The 21,347-nt window shown below is 41.1% G+C and overlaps 2 protein-coding genes across 10 annotated transcripts in view; both read right to left on the bottom strand.

Moving 5' to 3' along the window:
• LOC118089180 (fer-1-like protein 4) overlaps window positions 1-8,775 on the bottom strand; it is a 61,629-nt gene extending 52,854 nt beyond the window's left edge. Inside the window, exons 1-5 of the mRNA XM_035123607.2 lie at window positions 7,241-8,775; window positions 5,301-7,090; window positions 1,993-2,048; window positions 1,310-1,398; window positions 208-307 (exon numbers count right to left, since the gene is read on the bottom strand). Coding sequence (XP_034979498.2) covers window positions 208-307; window positions 1,310-1,398; window positions 1,993-2,048; window positions 5,301-5,379 — 324 coding nt within the window. The 5' untranslated portion in view covers window positions 5,380-7,090; window positions 7,241-8,775. The remainder of the gene's footprint in view (window positions 1-207; window positions 308-1,309; window positions 1,399-1,992; window positions 2,049-5,300; window positions 7,091-7,240) is intronic.
• Window positions 8,776-8,889: 114 nt separating this feature from the next.
• RBM12 (RNA binding motif protein 12) overlaps window positions 8,890-21,347 on the bottom strand; it is a 54,536-nt gene continuing 42,078 nt past the window's right edge. For all 9 annotated transcript variants that reach the window (XM_035124370.2, XM_060277221.1, XM_060277218.1 and 6 more), the window contains 12 exons: window positions 21,036-21,107; window positions 19,346-19,429; window positions 18,518-18,607; window positions 15,221-15,319; window positions 14,569-14,655; window positions 14,426-14,485; window positions 13,897-14,030; window positions 13,284-13,338; window positions 13,153-13,204; window positions 12,536-12,669; window positions 11,491-11,727; window positions 8,890-11,102 (listed from right to left, as the gene is read on the bottom strand). In XM_035124370.2, coding sequence (XP_034980261.2) covers window positions 10,986-11,102; window positions 11,491-11,727; window positions 12,536-12,669; window positions 13,153-13,204; window positions 13,284-13,338; window positions 13,897-14,030; window positions 14,426-14,485; window positions 14,569-14,655; window positions 15,221-15,319; window positions 18,518-18,607; window positions 19,346-19,429; window positions 21,036-21,107 — 1,221 coding nt within the window. In that variant the 3' untranslated portion in view covers window positions 8,890-10,985. The remainder of the gene's footprint in view (window positions 11,103-11,490; window positions 11,728-12,535; window positions 12,670-13,152; window positions 13,205-13,283; window positions 13,339-13,896; window positions 14,031-14,425; window positions 14,486-14,568; window positions 14,656-15,220; window positions 15,320-18,517; window positions 18,608-19,345; window positions 19,430-21,035; window positions 21,108-21,347) is intronic.

Consider the following 21,347-nt stretch of genomic DNA (forward strand, 5'->3'; position numbering starts at 1 on the left):
CCTAGCCAGGATTTCTGTTGGGGGGGGCAGAACTTTGATAGGGGGGCATGACTTTTGTTCGGGAGCAGAACCAATGTGATCGATCAGTTAGTTAAGTATTTCTATTGTTTTACTTGAACTGGGGGGGTGCAGTTGCCCCCTCCTGCCCCACTCTTGGCTACACCCATGAAAGTATCCCAGTATTCTGATGATAGTCAAACTACTTACACCTGTGATGCTGTAGTTTTTGTCAACCAGAGGCTCTCTGATGTTTAGCCGTCCAGATGTTACTAAGTGCTGAAGGCTTATAACTAAGGAACCAAGTAATCTACAATGAAAGAATAAGCAATGTTGAAACAGTCAGGGACTCAGGGATGTGGAGCTCAGCAATCCAGCAACATCTGACTATTCCTATTCCACCCATTGAAAAGACTTATAAAGGACTCCCTGGGAATGCACCTTTTGCTGTGCACTGGTGGGTGTTGAATTCAGGCGACGGCCATTTTACACGCGTCCAATTGACACATGACCACTGACCTCCGGGTCCTTTTGTCCTGGAAGAGGGCAGAATGGGGGTGGAACGGGAGACAGAATAGGGTGCAGTGGGTGGGGCGTAATGGGGTGTTATGGGGCAGGGCAGGCTTATGCATGCTCTGCCGATGCGTGGGGAGGGGGGGGCAAGGAACAGAACCCCTGCTCAAAATGTTTGCCATTTGTACAAGCAAAGGAGTAGTTCTTGCAATCTTAACCAGATCTGATGCTCACAAAACTAGATTGCCTTGCAATTGTTCAGTGGCAATGTTTCTCAACAATGTCCACTTATGTACTACCTGCCATTGCACCTCCCTCACCCTGGTGACTTCACAAAACGTGATCCCATATTGACATTTGACCTCTCTGGGGTGGCTGCCTCTATGTGTCAAAGCATGAGTATTTGGCTGTAGGCAAAGAAGAGGGTGGATATGGATTAGGGATTCATCAGGTCAGTTTAGAACCTCCATCTGCTTCAATTGAGCTCTGATTTAGACAACTCACAATACTCCTGTATCCAAATCACCAAAATTTAATTCTGTTGATATTTAAGCCAAGGGCATATGTTTTAACTCCACCTAACCCAGTTGTACCATCCAGAGTCCAAAAGTCATGAAGTCGTAAAGAACACAATTTGCCTGAGGCAAAGTACAGCAACAAGACCTTCCCAATGGAGGCATGTGTTGATTTCTGTGAAATTTGTGAAACGGACATATATATTGGTGACATCAGCCAGGCTTGTTGCCCTAAGCCTAGCTAGTGCCTCATAGTCACCCACTTGGAATAAATATGAACTTACCTATTACTGAATACCTTACTGCAGTTGTAAACTTTAACAATCAGCATCTCTTCCATAATCAGCTTTCCATAGTGCGGCCAGCGAAAAAGCTAAAAAGAAAAGACGAGCAGCAGAATTCATGAATCCTGAAGAATCCTGAAGAGCCCGCTTCCCCAGTTCTTCATGTCATATACCAGCCTTCACCAACCTGGTGCCCTCAAGGTATTTGGGACTATAACTCCCACCAGCCCCAGCCATGTTGAGGCAAGTCCTCTGAAACATCTGGAGGGTGGTGAGGGCTGGGGTATCTTAAAAGACCACATGAGATTAAGACAGTCATCACATCTTTTGAGTCACAGAACTTCACACATTAAACAACAGTGAGAGAAGGCTTGTCATCACTTTCTTTTATTGCTTAATAACCTAAGGATTATATTACACTTAATATACTGGGAAAATTATAACAATATATGATTTAATAAAAGTAGACTGTGGGGCAGAATGAGATTCTGTGGCTAAGAGCACAAACATGCCTTCAGCCAGATCATGCTGCTTCACATTATACAGCAGCCTGGGGACACTATTTTGCTGTGGTAGACATGTCAAGTGTGGAGACGCATGTCCACAAACACTTTGGGAGCATATGCTAATGTGTCATAACTGAAAACTCAATCCTCTTTGAGCACAATGTAATGCTTCCTTACCTCTCCAAAGACTACTTCCTGGCCACAGTGTATCTTCTTTGTCTTCTGAGTAAAACCTTAGGACAAAATGCAGAGTTTGTCATTCTAGAATACTGTACAGTAGTGGTGAACCCGTTCTCACAACAGCCGACCCAGATGCCTATGGCAGAGATGCGGAACCTCTGGCCCTCCAGATCTTGATGGACTCTAGCTCCCATCAACCCCAGGTAGTATGACTGACCAACAGTCAGGAATGATGAGTGTTGTACTTCAATGAACATCTGGAGGGCCACATCCCCGTTCTAGACAGTATATCTGCATCTTCCATTGGGGAATACACATCCTCCAAGGATGCTGGGGTTGTTTGTTTTAGGAAATCAGATATTTTTCTTGGGGCTCAAATAATATGGAAACATCTAGTGGAGTTCCTAAGAATCCCTATTATTATCCAACGAAAGACAGAGTGATATGAAACTGCAGCTGTGTACACATTGCCAACTTAAAATGCAGCAAGGTCGTTCTTTTTCTCAATTGGGATTGAAGCTGATTTGCCGGGGGCAGGGCGGGGATGCATCAACATGCAGCTTTTCATAAGAAACAACAATATAAATATGGATTGTGGCTAATGTTGTGTGTACACCACTTTCCAAACCAGTGGTGGGAGCACACTGGATACAGAGAAAATGCAAGTGTGTATACAGCCTATGACTGATAATAACTTTATGGAGATTTTGACTCTCATATTTTGTTTAGCTCAGCTCCCCTCATGATAGAATCTGATATTAACAGAAGCTTTGCTCTAGCCTTAGCATGCTGCTGCTAGCATGTGTTTAGAAAACAGAGATCCAAATAATTTTGCCTAGAAAAACACCACGCCTCAGAAAACATTCCTGGTCACCCTTTGCCTTGCACTTGAGTTACCTGGTAAGGTCTCCTTGATAGGACTTCCTATGCTGCTGTGCAGGGAGAACTCAGAGCACTGACATCTTTGATAAAGCCAGGTGTGTCTTTTTGAGGTATATACCAGACTTAATCACAATAGCACACCTAAAGCCAATTGCTACCTAAAGAGTGTTTTGGTAACCAGTTGTCTGAAGGGATATGCACAGGTGATGTCTCAGACTTCATCATCCCACTGTTGTTATTTAAAAGAAACAGAATCATTATCCTTGCCATTGCGTATGCCCCCTTGCCTTTTATCCACACAACAATGCTGTGATGGGTTTCGGGCTGAGAGTATGTGGCTGGCCCAGTATCACCCATTAAGCTATGTGGCTGAATGGGGATAAGCTATGTGGCTGAATGGGGATTTGTGACCCTCATTACAGATAACAAAATGTTATAGGTTTCCCCCCCTAGTCATGGTAGAATACATGCAAGGAGGACGACTAAATAATGGTGACTTTAGAAGCTTTTCCCAGAATTGAAAGCAAAACTCTAGCATTGAAAGCATTCGGTGGTATGAGCTTTTAATTCACTGACATACTGGACTTTTGTACACAAATAACTTTCTTTTAGCATAAGAGAAATTATCCCTGTACATACGGAAAGGAAGCCTCTGCATAGTGTTAGAAGTTGTTGTATGACATGAATGCTCTAAATAAGGGGGAACCAGGGCACAAGGAACCGGCTTTCTGGGATTATAGAGAGTGTGACACTGGGGCATAGCCGTCAAGTTCTCCCTTTTTTTAAAAGGGAAATTCCCTTATGCTGAATAGGCTTCCTTGCGAGAAAAGGGAAAACTTGACAGCTATGCACTGGGGAGGGAGACAGGTTACTAGATGAAATTACCATAATTTTTGGTTTTAATTTAGAGTGGAGGAAACTGTTCACCTATCTGGGTTTCTTGGTTGTTCAAAGGAAACAAAGCTTACCACACGGATTATCACCATAACTATGACATGACCTGATAATTCACCACCACTTTTTAACAAGCAGATGGGAACACCTCTTTCCTTTAGCAAATAGTTCATTGCAGTGGAATGTACACAAAGGATACTAGACTGTTATCAGCTACTGAGTCAACAACTACTGGTGAGTTGCTGGACTTAAATAGAGACCAAAGAGGAAATGACTGACAAAAAAGCTACAAGAGAAATCCTTCCTTGGACAGAGAAGTGAAAATGTTTCTGAGGTGGGTAATTAAAATCATTGGAAGCATTGCCTAAAAGATCTAACAGAACCCTTGTAGCCAGTGCATAGTTACTTGGAGGTGAATATTACTTCATACATTAGGCTTTTCCTGCACAAGAAGAAGTAATCTTCTAGGAAACGTGGGATCTTTTGATAATTCCGCTATCTTGCTGACCTCCATTAAATTAGTCTCCAATTAAGATTAACACTGCAGAATGGGTTTCTATGTTCTTTTGCTGTCCTATCTCCAGTACAAAATATTGTCCATTCAGGTGACTGGACAATCTGAATTCTGCCTCCACATCTTGTTACTAGTAATGTGTACATATATGAGTAACGAACAGGCCTTTTTTTAAAGCTAATTTAGATGTAAAAAAATTAGCCGGAACTTACCAGAACTTAGTTCTGGCACCTCTCAGCTGGGCATCATTGCCATTATAAGAGAACAAAAGAAGTGTTCATGGTGAGTTCCGGCACCTCTTTTTCTAGAAAAATAGGACTGGGAATGAATATTTGCTCCTAAATGGTTATAAGATTTAAGAGGTGTTTCTTTTGAGGGTGTGTGTGTGTGTGACCGAGGAGAAAGGTTTTCTTTTTTCCTTAAAGAGAGCTGCTTCCCACGACAAATTTTTTATACAGCTAAGTACATCCTTGTAAGAAATTAAGTATGTGCATATACAATCCTGTGTGTTTAACATACACATGGCTATTTCACCACATATTTGAGTTGAGGGAAGTCCTGAATGGGGGCCAGCTCCCATAGCACACTCTTGCAGTGAAACAGACAGAGATCAGTATGTTTGTTACATGTGATGTTGTACACACAGATGCAGGCATTTTCAAAAAAGAGAGTGCTACATGTGTTGTTGTTTTTTAAATGTATCATGTGCGAAGAGTTCCTCGGTTTCAGGACTTTCTTCAAGGTTATATGAACAAGCAGATTCCATGACAGAACAAGCAGGACCACAGCTCACATAACAGATGTGTTCATACAACCGAAAAGGAAAGGCACAATGCACAGAGTCCCACAGACCTGCATCTTGGCCCCCTGATGCATTTTCATCATCTCAGGCTAAAGCAAACAGATTCCCGGGCAACCAGTTCCTTCCCCACCCCCTTCCCCAAACCTTGGATGCATTTCCTTTCCTTCCCACCTCACCCCGACTTCCTTCCCCGCGCCTCCCCATGCTCCGCACCTCGGAAACTCAGTTGCACCTGCCGCTCCCCTGTCCCTGGCAGGTGGGTGACCCTCTTGACGCTGACACTCAGGGCCATGGTGCTGCCAGGGCTTGGCTCGCTTCAGCACTGACCAGGAATGACGGCTGGCTGCTAAGAGTCCAGGGCTCCACCTGTCTCGTCACTCAGTGAGTCAGGCCTGGGGACTCACCAAGCAGGTTTGGCTGCCCAGACCCCACCTGCAAGTCACACATTATCCAATATTGGCAAGTGCGTTCAAAGTGGGTAGGCACCAAACGCTCTGGGCTGTATTCAGTACTAGTGCTTCTCAGAGTAGGCCCATTGAAATTAGTAAGACGTGACTGAATTGTGAGCATTAGCTAGCTACAGCCCTCTATCCCCCCCCCACTCTGATTCTCCTTAATACAAGCCATGGTGCCTAACGAGCGTGAGTCACAGCCAGCTGAGGAACAGCAGCCATTTCCCCCTCAGCGGGTCAATGAGGTAATTTTAAATTCTGGACTTAAATGGTCTGGTTGAGGATGGGGGCTCTTCAGATATGTGTATTATTCACAAATTTTGGACCCTTTCATCCATACTTTTTACCACACATTCATAATTTGTGCTCCTCAGGTGCTCATACATAATCTCATTTTCTATACTACTTATGCCTGCAAAATTTTTGGGGTGGTCACACTGCTTCATTTCCAGTCAGTGCATGTCCCATATCTTTCTGCTAAAATCTTGTGACTTTCTATACCACAAATATTATGGTTTATTTTTGCCACACTTTTCTTGCATGAAAGCTCATCTGGACAGTAATTATATGGCAGGACTGGGGAAGTGTTGCACAACTAATAATGCAGAATAAATTCACCACTAATTCATTACTATGTGTCACCAACATGTAGCAGAATGCACCCATAATAAAGCAACAGTCTGGAGGGGCCTTTCATGATAAGTAGGTCCTGTTACGTTTGGGGGCCCTCATGCTGCTGAGTGGAGCTCTAGAGACTTCTCCCCGCCCCCCCACCTTTTCCTGACTGCACCAAATTTCTTTGTTCAATATATCTGGGGCCCATAGCTGTCCACTTTCCCCTTTTCTCACAAGGAATCCTATTCGGAATAAAGGAATCCTATTCCCTTTAAAAAAAGGAAAAGTTGACAGCTATGCTGGGGCCCCATCTCTCTCTCCACTTGACCTTCTATATAACGCCCCCTCCACACAACCAGTGGAGGTAAAGAATCAAATCAGAAGCTGCTAATTTACTTCAAGTGATGTATTCAGGTCTGGAGCAGTGTGCCAAGAGCCCTAATATTAGTATCATTTCTTCATATACATTTAGAATACATAGTAAATAATATAAATTCACAGCCAATCCTAAATACATTTGGAGGTTCCATAATTTCTGCTTGAGTGCCATTAACGCTTCCCACAGTCCATATTGTTTCCCCTTTTTTCTAGTTGTTGACAGAATAGGTGGAGTACATGTGACTTGCCTTCTGCTTAGTTCCAAGATTCTGTTTACTTCCTTTGCTGAGAAACTTGAAAATGAATTCCCTTGTCATGTACATGTTTACAGTATTATTCTGGCCTGTTTTTTCCTCAGACTATTTAATCTCTCTCAACATTTTAGTTAGTTCTAGTTTCCCTGTGAGGGAAGGTGAGGTGACCTCCTCAGACAGCAGATTCCATTGCAGATCTTCATTCATCCCTTCTTCCCTGTCAGGGAAGGGGATGCCATTTTGTGGTTCATCTCAGGTGCCCAAATGTCTTGGGCTGGCCCTGCTGTCTGTTCTGAGGAACGAACTGAAGAATGATCAGATCAGGAGCTGCAAATTTGCACACATTTTCCTATATTGCACCTGCTCTGGCCCTCCTCAAGCCAGCTCTGCACCGCTTTCCGAGGTCTGAGGGGCTGGGATCGATGCATGGCTGTTGCATCCTCACGCCACTTACCCCAGATTCCAGTCTTGCAAAAGCAGTACTCAACAGAGTTATCTCTAATCAGCCTACCACTGATGAGAGAAAATCAATCAGCCATGAGGCTCCCTCTCCCGGAAGTTTGTTTTCTCTTCCCTCTCCCCTCCCAAACATAGCTGCGCCACACTGGGATTTATCTAGGCAAAGGGTGTTTTCATATTGCACATGAACCCTTGGTCCACCCTTTCTCTGTTGGAGCCAAGCAGTGACAATTTATATATGGCATGGAATGAATACCTAAGGCAATTTTCTCTTATTCTTGTGTTTTCACCTTCTGGAAACAAAGCTCATGGGTGTGTGGAGTGTGATTTATGATCGAGAGAAAAAGGGCGATGTCAGGAGTTGCCACTTCTATGTATGCCAAACAGCTGCCTACTAGGAAGCAGGTTAGCACAGAGGACTTGCTTACACCGGGGTTCTCAACAAAAAACATCAGTTTTAGGATTGGTTTCATTGGCTGCTTTTATATATATATAATTTGGTGATGTTTGAAATCACAACCTGGTGAGCTCAAGTCCAAGACTGAATAATAGATCCCTCCCCCATGAATTTCTCTAATCCCATATTAAAGCCATCTAAGCTAATGATCAGACTACCTCAGTGTAACAGGTTTACATTGGCTCTGCATTGTTATTTTTACTGATTTTTATTTTAGTACTCTTGCTTGCTGAATACTTACAAGGGATATTTTTTTTAAAAAAAAGAATGGTAAAGAATGCTACCTGCAGAAAGAGGAGCTTATGCATTTTTAAGCAACTTGGTTGAGGCAAGGATTGTGATTCAATACTTCTCCAGTGCTGTGCCAAATAGGAACTACGTGGTTGACTTGAATGACATTAAGTTTATAAGGACTTCTACACATACTGGAGGTAAGACAATTAAAAGGGGAAACTGAAGCACCTGTAGGCTACAAATATGCTGTGTAACTGCATTCCAGCCACTCCCCGTTAGGCTAGAGGTATAAGCAAGTAGGAAGGCAGCTGCATGCGTCACGAGTGCACAGCACCAGAGAATGGATCCAAGTCAAATAACATTTTGGGGAACTTTAAGCTTAGCAGTTTAGCACCACTAGTGGGCAGATAACTGCATACCAGTACACTCAGCTCAGCTGTGCTTCTTACTGTGCTCCTTTTAGTTTGCAGCACACCTAAATGCAAGGAAGTCACACCTTTCTCCTCTGTTCACCTTGTGTATGACTTAATTAACATTAAGGAGTGTGGTGGAGTCTCCTCCTTTGGAGGTCTTTAAGCAGAGGCTTGACAGCCATATGTCAAGAATACTTTGATGGTGTTTCCTGCTTGGCAGGGGGTTGGACTGGATGGCCCTTGTGGTCTCTTCCAACTCTATGATTCTATGAACATGTGAGCACACATAGCCCAACATAAAAGACATTACCCCCATTTGGACATTCTTGGTCCTGTGTTTGTCAATACTGTATGAGAGTGATGTGCTGAGAAGCTCTGCGCCCCTCCCTCCAATAACCTTTGCAATAAGAACCTAACAGTTTGTAATGACAGAGTCTTTGCACATATGTAGTAATGGGGGTTTCAAGTAACAAAGAAACCTTAGCATCAATCTCCATCTATACCTGTGAAATTTTATTAAAATTAGAGACTGAAGACACCTTGAGCTTGATCAAGAAATTTAATGGTGTTTGCAGTACACAAGATAATTCTTACATGAAGAACTGATTCTTTTCTGCATTAATCAACCAAACCAAGCAGTGCAATAGAATATCAATGTAATAGTTTCCAAAGAAAGCAAAGCTTACTTTGGTAAAATACTCCACTTTCTACCAAAGAACCAGGCTGTCATTCCACGTTGGCCAATAATATTTCCAGTGAAACAGTAACAGTATGTGTGTAGAATCTCCCCCATGAGAAGGCCCTGCCAGTTATGCCAGCTGAACACTGCTAGACCAGCGAGAACTGATGGAGACCCCCAGACTGCTACAGCCATGATGTACGAAAGGCATAACTTATTCTGGTTGCAATCAACACTGTCTTAAAAGGGACCAAAGCTTAGTAGCAGCGCATCTGCTTTGCATGCAGAAGGTTCCAGGTTCAATCACCAAAATTTCTAGTTAAAAGGATCAGATGAGAAAGACCTCTGCCTGAGACCTTAAAGAGATGTTGCAAGTCAAGAGTCAACAATACTGGGATAGATCCATAAACAGCATGATCTGGAGATCATATATATATTCTGGCGTATAGTATTGGGGATTACCAAACTGTGCCAATAGGGCACACTAGTATACCGCAAAATAACACACAACTCACACTATAGCTACCCACAAAGCATCACAATTGCTCAAAAAGCACTTGGCTAAAAGGAGAGCAAGATGCTAAGATGTTTAGTTGTGTCCAACTCTTCGTGACCCCAAGGACCAGAGCACGTCAGGCACTCCTGTCTTCCTCATTTATATAAGTTCAAATTTATGTATGGATCAAATTGCAGTTTCAAAAGAAGAGGCTATTTAGGTATTGTGCAGGGATTTTACTCTAATGTAATTTTCTTATATTTTGGAACAGTGATTAGTTATAGTTGGTAGTATTAAATATTAAAGTTCCCCATATACTGTTTTCCTTAAATCCAATAAATATTTTATATAATGTTTTAAAGTGCTTAAATCCAAAAGTTGTAGGAAGCATGTAATACATTTTATAAACAGTACAGCTAAAATAATGTTGTCTAAAGCAAGCATCCAAGCTTCTGCTACAAATAAACCTACAGGATTGTAAATATTGCAATAAACCTGGGACAGATAGTGCAGCAGTTACTCAACAGTACATCCACACACATCCATTTTCCCAAGTGATAATTCAGAGACAGAAGCACAAATTATCTCACTTGCTCTCCCCTGCATATCAGTGCACAGCCCAGTTTGAAACACACTGACCAAAATCCCCTTGAGAAAGAATTTTTATATGTAAACAGCACCTTAGAAGCAAGAATCTCTTGATTTGCATTCGATTTTGGCACCTGAAGCTTAAGGCTTCATTGTAAATAAAGTACTAAAAAATTCATTGGCATTCCATAAAGGCATAGTAGAAATTAAGGCAATCAGTGATTTTGGTATATATCAATGCAAAATTATTTTTCTTTCCAGACACAGAAAAGACCATCCAGCAACACATGGTAAGTAATATATAACTATATATGTAAACTTTATAGCAGCTAGATTTCAAATACATTCTAAACTGAGAGAAGCAACCACTCACAAGACAATTCTTTTTAGTGAGCTGCATGAATACCTGGCCATTTTTCCCCTGGCCATTTTTCCCCTTTTAGTTTTTTGTTGTTGTAATTTTAGTACAAATATCTGGTGTTTACATAATTTGTTATAAATGAACCTTCACAACTGACTAAAAAAATTAAAATTAAAAAAAGCTTTCTTTTAAATCAAGGGCTAGGATCTTGACTTTAAAAATAAACAAAACAAACAAACCCAATATTTTTCACTAGGATTGTGTGCTGCACAGCATGGGCAGGTAGACAGAATGCAAATGGATTTGACCATAAGGTATTTGTCAGTTTTCTAATAAGAACTGCCAAGAGCACTAGTATTCTTATAAATTGTCTGCAAATATATCAGATTCCCAATATGTTGAAAGTACAGAAATATTGTTTTGAATGCAGAGTAATACATAGGGGAAAGGACTATTCACTGGAAAGCTCTATATGCAGTATTCTTTTCCTTGTAAATGAAAGGTATTGTGCTTTATGGCTGTTTTTCTGAAGGCAACTTCATGGGAATCAGGCCAAGCATCTTGAAGTAGGATACCAGTTGCTTAGGAACTTCAGCTAACACTGATTGGTTAAGTGCTTCACGAGGAGCCTGTAATGAAGAAAGAGCAAGACAACATCAGTGATGACAAGAGCAAGAAAAGGAATGGTTTTCATAGCTGGCTTTGGACATTGTTATTATTAATTTTTTAAAAATGTGCAAACAATGCTATGAGAAATTCTGGGTCAAACTACAGATTACGGTTTACTAAACTATGGTTTAGCATTACGTGTGAACTGTGTCCAGCAGCCTCACTATGATTTGTTTACTGCCAACAAACCACAATCTGAAGTTATAGTTTGTGGTTGGACTATGAACCTTGGCTTGTTTTGCCTACATTGTACCATTATGTGTGAACCAAAGAGTCTTCAAGAAGTAAATAATATTGCCTGCTGACAAAGTATAACTATCTGGAAGAGTTAGGTATTCTTCAACTTACATTCTGGAATTTCCTGAAGGGCACAAACTGGACAATATCTCGTGCAGCTGGTTCCCCTGACAAGGACTTTAGAACACCATCGTCTCCATCAAGGAATTCCATGGCTTGGAACTCAGCGCTGCCAACTCCAATGATAATGATAGACATGGGCAGCTTGGAAGCATTGACAATGGCTTGCCTGGTTTGGTCCAGATCGGTGATCTCCCCGTCTGTGATTATCAGCAAGACAAAGTATTGCTGCAAGAAAATCAGATTAGTCAATAGAGGTTGACTTCAAATCTTAGGCAAGTGTTAAGGAAGGGACTGAAGGGCTGGTGTTTTTATACTTCTGTGTTTGCTCAAATATAAAGAACGATCTGTACACTGTGTCTCACAACTTCATAAAGCATGAAAGAGTAAACAACAACAACAACAACAACAACAACAACAACCCCGGATTGAAAACAATAAAACACAACTTTTAAAACCCTGTCCTATTCTCAAACCAGCTGCTGTATTTCACATTAGCTTTATTTGAAATTATTTTGGATAGCATCAATAACCTAGGCTTTAGAACTTCAAGGGCTCATGCACACTTCCATTTGTCCTGTGATTTCAAGTCATGGGTCCGATAGGTTTTAGGTTTCTTCCACTGCTTCCCCATGGAAAACCCGTTGTTTACTGCTGAATCAGAACAAACACCAATCAGGTTTCCTGTGGATTGACTTTGTTCTGATTCAGCAGTAAACAGGTTTTACCGGGGAAAGCAGTGGGAGAAATGTAAAGCGTCTTGGACCCATGACTTGAAATCACCGGACAAACGGAAGTATGTCCTAACTCTACCACATGGGAATGAATTGCAGAGAAAACACAGAATTCAGAGGGTAGAGTGATTACAAATCCATTCAGCACCTGGTTTCATGGCAGACTATGGCTTCACAACAGTGAAGTAATGAAAGAATACTAGCACACCTTTAAATAAATGCCTCTTGTGACATTTTTTTCCCAATCCATCACCTAAAAATAAAAACAAAAACATCCAAAATATTAAATCAAACAGACTCACAGAAGCAGTATGTTGCTGTGCTGCCTGAGCAGCAAACCTGGCAACATGATTTATAATTGGGGAGAAGTTTGTTGGACCATAGAGACGAATCTGAGGCAATGCCTGGCGATATGCATCCACAATTCCCTGGATTCCTGAAAAATGAAAACACCAATTGTTATTGCAATAGTTCATATGTATCCTGCTTATTTCCCACTGTTCTCCATAGATCCTCTCACAGTTATTCAACTTTTATCATTTCTATCACAAAATAGAAATGGCAATCTAATGTGTGCACAATAACTGAAGCTGAGCAGACATCCCTTCCCCCATTTCACCACATTTGTAGGGTGTGGGTGTGTGAATCAGTTATTTTCAGAGGATGGCAAAACATGTACTGCCTGCAGCACATAGCACAATTCTTGGAGCCTTGCAGAGGCGGTCACTGGCTGCCAAGAGGTCTGTGGCTACAGAACAGGTGGAGTGGCAAAGAAGATATACCAATAGTCGTGCACTTTATCCTGACAAAAACTCTAGAAGCCCTGCTGGTCCTGTTCTTTATTTTTAATGGAAGATACTCTCTGATGCAGACTTTGTCAAATTCGATTACTGGGTCGTGAAGATTACTAAATACTTACCTTGGCAATAGGGATTTGAAGGGTTAAAGTTCAATGCAAATTCATGGGACACCTGGGAAAGAAACACACTTAGTCATATAGCCAAATACCAATGCATTTTAATTAAGAAACACTTAAACTAAGAAATTCACCTTCCAGTCTGGAGGAACTTGAGCTCCAAACCCAAAGGCAGGGAACAGTTTGTCACTGAAAGATGTAGGGGGTGGAGGAGGAGGAAAGATAGATATGTTACTTTCAACTGAACAAAAACAATTCATAGTTACCACTGCTACAAGCTGGCAGAAACTGCATGCTACCTCAGAAAACCAAAACTGCTAAAAGCGAAGCAAGCAGTAAGAGTGCAGGGGAGCGAGGCTTCCAGGAGCCAATGTTGTAATTGAGTTGACTCCTTCAGTTTAAAATGTTGGGGGGAAATGCACACTCATCCCATGAGTAGTGATCGTTTTCATTAATACATGACTGCCTACAGCTCCTGTTCTCAAGTACCGAGACACAGTAGTGTCATTTTATGAGCAAGCAGAAAAGGAAAACAATCACTTACTCTCATGAAGGAACCAACAAAACAAAGAACAATCTACTGCAACTCTCACTGAATTACCATTCTCAGCAATAACACAAGATGCAGGTGATGCATAATCCATAAAGGTTGAAGGGACTGAAGTTACTCAGTCATTTTTAACTCTATTAAATTTCGCTTATTTCTAATGCTTGCAGCTAGAGCAGCTAAAAATAGTTTTAACATACGTGTCATAATCTTGTACCACGTTCCCCACACACCAGATGGCGGTCAGGTATTCATTTATCCCATTTGGACTGATATAGTGAAGAGAATCTGGTGACTTTGGATCTCCATTGGAGCCAGTGAAATCTATGCCGACCTGACACAATAATGAACAGCACAGATATAAGATTTCTTTCTGGAAACAGGCAACCAAAAAAAGCCCAAGATTCATGGAAGCTGACTTCAAGCATACCTAACACCAGTGAAGAATGCTGCTGAAATAACCACTAAAAAACTCAAGGCAGCTGAAGAAAGGTCAAACATTAGGTTCCCCCAAAATGCAACCAGGGAGACTGCTATGTATTAGAAAGATCGGCGAATTCATTTTGTTTAATCTGGCAGATATAAAAGCAGCAGATGTATTCACTGCCAGATCTAGTAAACAGGTTTTTGTCCAATTTAAGTGCAATGGCTTTTTCACAGGAATATATAAATGCTTGAGTTATGTTTTAACTTAGGGGGGAAAGCATGTAAATAGGTGACCCAACTCACAGTGAAATTAATTTGGCAGCCTCCCATGATGTAATCCAGGAAAGAATATTCTGTTTCAATCTGAAAGAAACAGCACACAACTATTACAACTTCTACCCTACAATCACAGAATAGCAAACTCTTCTGTATGAAATGCTCCTTACTTTGCAAGACTTTACTCTAACAATGCCAGAGTTTTTATAGCTCTTCTTCTTTCTCTTCTTCTCAGGGTGAATACACTCAAATTCCACCTACAAAGAAAGCAACACACATCAAAGGAACTTGTTCTGGTAAATGAAATGAAACCACATAGTTCACATTTTAAGATACACAGGACAAGACCCAACAGAAAAAATAATGGTAGCCATGCATACTGGCAAGTGATCACAGCTTGGCAGCCGGGTCAATCCAGCACCAAATGGAACTGTGCAGACCCTTTGGGAGCTCGCTTTTGACCTCCGTGGGAACCCTCAATGTCCTGGTCATCCCCAGGACCTTCTTTGGGGCGCTTGTTGCCTGCGAGCTGCCCCAAAGCTCCAAAAAGCAGCAACCGGTTTGCTGCGATAGCAAACCTGGCTTCCTTTCCCCCTCGTGGTAAACCAGGAAGTAGAAATTTGATATCTTAGGATCCTAGGCTGCTTGGGTTGCTGAGGAACACAGATGACTTAAAAAACAACATCTATTGCTTCCTAGGAACTGTAAAGGGTGCTGGGAATTGTAGCTCTGTGAGAATAAATTTATTCTTTCTATTATTCTTCTTTGCAATGAGAAATAGGTTCAATTACTTAATAAAAGAAGGTAAAAGTAAAAGCTCACCGGAGAGCTGCCACCTGCCTTCTGTAGCTGGGAGAGGTTAGTTTCAAAAATGCCTATCAAGTCATGTGACCCATCACTATCATAATCTGAACAGTGCACCTGAAAGGAAAGAAACAGCAGGCAATGGACAAGCAGAACTTTATAATGGAGAATGACTGCTGCTCACCGCTTGGTCTCTCACTTCCAACAGCTTTGCAGTGATGCATGTGAACTCCCCTATCAAATCTGAACTGGTGCTGTCATCCATATCACTAACTGAAACCTAATAGTAAGAGAGAGATTTGTTTGTGTTGTTTGTAGTCTGTTGTATTGAGTTATTTTTTGTGTTATATTATTTATTGTTATAAAAGGAATAAAAATTTTCTTGGGGGGAAAAACGAGTCCTTGAGGAAAGCCATGTTTAGTAGGCAATGGAAATGCAACTAAAATGCTAAGCAGATAAAAAAGAAGAAAATGAATGTTCCAAGGCTAAATTAAGTAAAAAAATCCAGTTATAGAAGCCAAGCAATCAACTGAAATTAAGTCTTATATAAGCCTTATAAAAAGAAACAATGGGAACAAAACAAAAACAGCACAAAAACCCCAAGACATTCAACAGCAAAGAAGAGCCTTAACACAAACTGTATAATCCAAAGTTCCCTCTTGTTTTAAGAACTTTGCATGAATACTCTTCCCTGATGATATCTAATCATGCAAAAACCTGCAAGCCTCATTCTCAAAAGTCAAATGAAATATGACCTGAATGTCCATTCTAAGCCATTTAGATAGTCTGCAATGGAAGGAACACAAGACTCAATTGAGAATTGCTATGTATTTGGGGCTTAAAATAACTTTGAGTAATGCTATAGTTTAAACAACAGGTAGATTTCACCACTGCCCTTGTTTACCAGCAGGTTGAAAAGATAGGAATTACATCTAGATACAATATATGGCTTACATATAAATGGCTTGATCATAAATATATTTTCTTGAATGCACATCCCACTAATTTGTTTGTGACCAACATTCAGTGATGTGTTTTTAGGAGTAGAGTAAGTTTTAAAACAGCACAAGCCAACAGTGTGCATCCTAGAACACCATCAATTACTGAAAAGCAGCACCTTCCAGTAATGGCATAGATAGGAAAAGCAGCTTTCTCACCAGATTAGGAGGTGATAAGTGCTCCTGGTTTACACTTGAAACTCAAACTGTAAACCTGACTGAACCAAGGAAGCAATGCTCCTTTCATCTGTTCTCCCCTGGTCTATCTACGCACCAACCATTATCACTCTTGTCTTGGATTTAGTTTCAATTGGCTCTGCTTAGTTTCAATCTCCCTCTGCTCAGGCAGGGAAAGCTTTTGCAAGTACAGATCCAGAAAGATACATGAATGTAAAATGCTCTTCTCTCCCTGCTTGGGTGGGAAGGACATGTCTTTCATAGGTGCAAATTTGGTGGTGTAATCCAGCATGCTCATGCATATTCTGAATAAACAAAGAAGAATGAGACCACTCCAGCACAACCCCAAGTACAGATACTAGAAGATGATTAGAATCTGATTCCCCTGGGAATGGCTGGGCAGGTTAAGAGCTGAGCCAACTTACTGCAGGCCTATTTACACATGCCAGGTCCTACAGTTGTATCGGTACTATCAACTGCTCTTGCTGTAAGTTCTTACAAACCCCCTAAAGTCAAATTTTCCTTCGTTAATCTCCAATTAATAGATAATCTACTGACACTGCTAACGCACCTTCAGTTACATAACCAGGACATGACCCAGGTTAGAAATACTCGATCTAGTTGTGATCACCAAAAATGGAAGGTTTGACAATGAGCAACAGCTGAAAGGATCCTCAACATTTATGTTTTTTCCTCCAATTGTGACTATCTCACTAAAGGTATCTAGCACCTTCCATTCCTTTACGTGAGTATAGTACAGTGGTACCTCGGGTTACAAACGCTTCAGGTTACAGACGCTTCAGGTTACAGACTCTGCTAACCCAGAAATAGTACCTCAGGTTAAGAACTTTGCTTCAGGATGAGAACAGAAATTGTGTGCCAGTGACGCGGCGGCAGCAGGAGGCCCCATTAGCTAAAGTGGTCTTCAGGTTAAGAACAGTTTCAGGTTAAGAACGGACCTCCGGAATGAATTAAGTTCTTAACCAGAGGTACCACTGTGCTCCCTCTTCCACATATACAGCTCAGCTTCTCCCAAGCAGTCTTAACTTACCAAGACAGCCAGCACAAAACATAAGAGGTGCCCATCTGGATCAGATCAAAGGACCATCTAAGTCCAGCATTCTGTTGTGACAGTAGCCAATACAGATGCCTTTGCCAGGGGTGGAGACCTGTAGCACCTAGATGTTGTTGGACACCAATTACCATAAGTCCCAAATAGTATGGGGCCAACAAGCAGGGGTGATGGGAGTTGTAGCCCAGCAACATCTGGAGGGCCAAATGTTGCTCACCCAAGGGCTGTGGGAAGCCTGCAAGAAGGCTACAAAGTCCAGGTTGTGAAATCTGGTTGGCCAGTATATTAAAAATCCTATCTTAAATGGCAATTTTACCAGGCAGTGGATATGACTTCAATTCTTAACATCAGCAAATTAAGCATATTAAACAACTGTATTAGATACTTGGAAGGGCATTTTTTTAAAAAGCAATGGACTCATGGAGGCTTTGCAGTCACTGTATAGTTTAGAATGTTTGGGTGTGAAGATAATAATTTCATTAATTAAGCCACAAAAACCAAAGCTTAAAAACAGAGCCAAGTATCCTCCAAAGGGCATTTTGGTACACTCAGGTCATATTTTCAAGCTTTCCCGCAGAACCAGCAATACTACAGACTTACTTTTGAAAATTCAAGCTGCTATTTAGGTCTTCATGATCTTGGTCTTCCATAAAACTACATTTAAGCATGTAGGAACAATATTATTTATTATTTTCAGACATAGTTGTAGTCCACAGTGGATGTACTGCAAAAATTAAGTCTATACAGAAAGGCAGCTCTAGCACATGATGTTTCTAGGTGACCAATAAACAGAACAAAGGTTCCTGCTCAGTTAAGAGGGATGGAGAATGGCTCATATTGCCAGTATATTGCTGTCAGTATAAGAGATAAATGGGTAAGGGGAGGGAAATAGCACACATCTGGAGCAAAAATAATGGCAAACTAATTAAATTATTGGGCAACCACACATTATTTGGTTTTAGTTCTTTCATGGTCAGACTTCATATTGCAAAAGATGTTTATAATTTAATCAAATGGGTAACCTGTATTTTGTTTTTTTTAAAAAAAAGTTAATTCATTGTCATCACCTTCATTGGTTTGTTGAAGTCACCACCACAGAATGTTTGCAGAGGAACACTGAACTTTCTCCAGCAGGGATTTAAATTGTTCTTAATTACCTATAAAAGAAATCCAATTACAATCAAGTGCCTGAGATTTCTCCTCATCCTACAAGTATATTATGACAATAGCATTCCCTCACCTAGAATTTCTGCAGACTATTAAAAAAAAAAAGCTGCATAATAATTTTCTGGATGAAAAGTAGAGTACCATTATGATAAGACATAACTCATTGCTTATAAGCAAATATCTGTTAATACACTTGATGTATATGTAATAAACATATATGTATTTTCTGTATTTTAAAGCCAATTTCTAGTTTCATATCTAGATAAATTTAAACATGATCTCAGCTGAACGTGCACAGTTTGGCATAAGTATGAGATTTTGGGTGGCCACAGCTGCAAAATTTATGAGCTGCTGCAGTGCCTTCCAGACATCCCTATTGGCTTGTACATCACCACCCAAATATGAGGAACTTATAGTGGGTTGAAGTCTGAGAACCTCTAGCAAAAGAAACTGTTATGTAATGCAGCCCACTATGCCCACTGAAAAGGTGTTTCTGAAGGTCGGAAGCCCTCTGGAAGAGAGTGGGATGGGGAGGTATCACCCAAAGTCCGGCTGAAGCACCCTGGATTGGCAGAGCTCCACTTATGCATAATGCCTCTGCCCGATTTTGTCCAAAGAAGTTGCAGTTCCATTTTTTTGCAATTGAGTTCATTCAGAGGCAGTATAACTCCCCATTAAGATATAGCAGCTCCTGAAGTTCAAAAGTTGAATCACTGTGCAAATCCTACCTCTGATCGGTAGACAAGCTGCCATTTTCCACCATCACTCTCTTTATAAAACTCCAAAAATGGATCAGATTTTCCCAAAAAATCCTGTGTAGAAAAAGAACCTTGATCTTTATACAAATAATAATTCAGCATATAAGAACTTCTAGAGCAACATACCTTTCTGCTATTACTGGCAACACACACACACACCCACACCCCCACACCCACACCACATATCAAGCATTCAACGAATAAAAGCTTATTTTCAGTCACAGATGTTTCTGTTCGGTCCTTTTGTTCATTTAGTAGCCTGCAAACAATGCACGCCAATGCTCAGCTAAGGCAAACTATAAAGTGCTTTAAGCACCAAAATGCATGGTAGCGAGAGCTGAAATTATTATGCTTCTCTAGGAAATCTGTACTTCAAGAATTAACTTCAATAAATAAAAAGCTTTACAAAATAATAATAATAATAATAAATTCAAGTGTGGTCCCTCATTCCTCTCTCATTCAACCTCCCCCCCCCCATTCCTTCGAAGCAACAGACAGGTCCATTCTCATGTAAGCCCTTAATTACTACATTTATTGCCATTTCCTTCTTGATGTTTCTGTCATGACATACATTGTGAAACCTATTCACACAAGTACTGCTATAAAGCCAGTGTGGGGAGGTGTCCAGGGATCTAGTCCCTGTTAGAGATTCATTCCCTGTGTTTGCATTCATGGGATTGTTGTCTATCACATGATGGTGTATGTTTTCATTCCACAAAGTCAGACGTGTCAGGAACAGGATGTTTTTGTTACTGTGTGTTCCTGAAGTGGGGCTATTGTCCTTTGTTCATTCTCTTTGCTGTCTGATGCTAGAGAGAGAGGGAGCCATGTTGCATTGCTCCGTGTGTGTTTATATGTAAATAAACGTAGATTAGCCAAATGCTGTGCTACTGAGTTCTGTTACGCAATTGTACAAACTCTGCAGATCTGTAAGTGTGCTGATGTCAGTTGGCATCAGTCGCTGTGATGTTCCGGCAGAAGAATGCTTTTGTAGCTCCCAAATGATTGACCAGGAGGGAGAGAACATGCCAGTCAGGCATGTGTCTCTGCCAGGGTCCTACTCGCGAGTAAGAGATCCTAACAGTCCCCACTCAACCATAAAGCTCAGTGGGTCAGTCAAGCCTCTCAGCCTAACCTACCTCACAAGTTGCTGCAAGGATAAAATGGAGTGGGGAGAGCTCTGTACACCACCTTGAGCTCCTTGGAGGAAAGATAATAATAATAATAATAATTATTATTTATTTATTTATTTATTTATACCCCGCTCATCTGGCTGAGTTTCGCCAGCCACTCTGGGTGGCTTCCAACAGAACACAACGTTAAAATGCAATAATCTATTAAACATTAAAAGCTTCCCTAAACAGATGTCTTCTAAAAGTCTGGTAGTTGTTTTTCTCTTTGACATCTGGTGGGAGGGCATTCCACAGGGCGGGTGCCACTACCAAGAAGGCCCTCTGCCTGGTTCCCTGTAGCTTGGCTTCTCATAGTGAGGGAACCGCCAGAAGGCCCTCGGCGCTGGATCTCAGTGTCCGGGCAGAACGATGGGGGTGGAGACGCTCCTTCAGGTATACTGGACCGAGGCCGTTTAGGGATGGGATATAAATGTTGGTTCAAGTACCGAATGAACTGGAAAGAGAGTTACTTTCAATATATCATTTACCTTTTTGTCTAAATTCCGGGCTTCAACATCTATGGACACAACTCTAGTGTCTTTAATCTCTTCTGCAGAAATCTGAAAATTCAAGGGGAAATAATTTCAGTGTGATTTTGGAAAGTATTCTAATGTGAATAATGCAGGCCGTTCAAATACACAAATTATAAAACAAGTTCACCAATGTACTTCACAATTAGCTTAACCAAAGGAGAAATATATGAAGCTATCGTGTTCCAAATACATTCGCGTGAAGCAGCAGTGTTATTTACTTCCTAGATTCTCCCTAGATTCCTCCTGTGATAATGTGACTGCTGTGGA

Source organism: Zootoca vivipara, chromosome 7 (genome assembly GCF_963506605.1).
Source record: "Zootoca vivipara chromosome 7, rZooViv1.1, whole genome shotgun sequence".
Classification (NCBI taxonomy): Eukaryota; Metazoa; Chordata; class Lepidosauria; order Squamata; family Lacertidae; genus Zootoca; species Zootoca vivipara.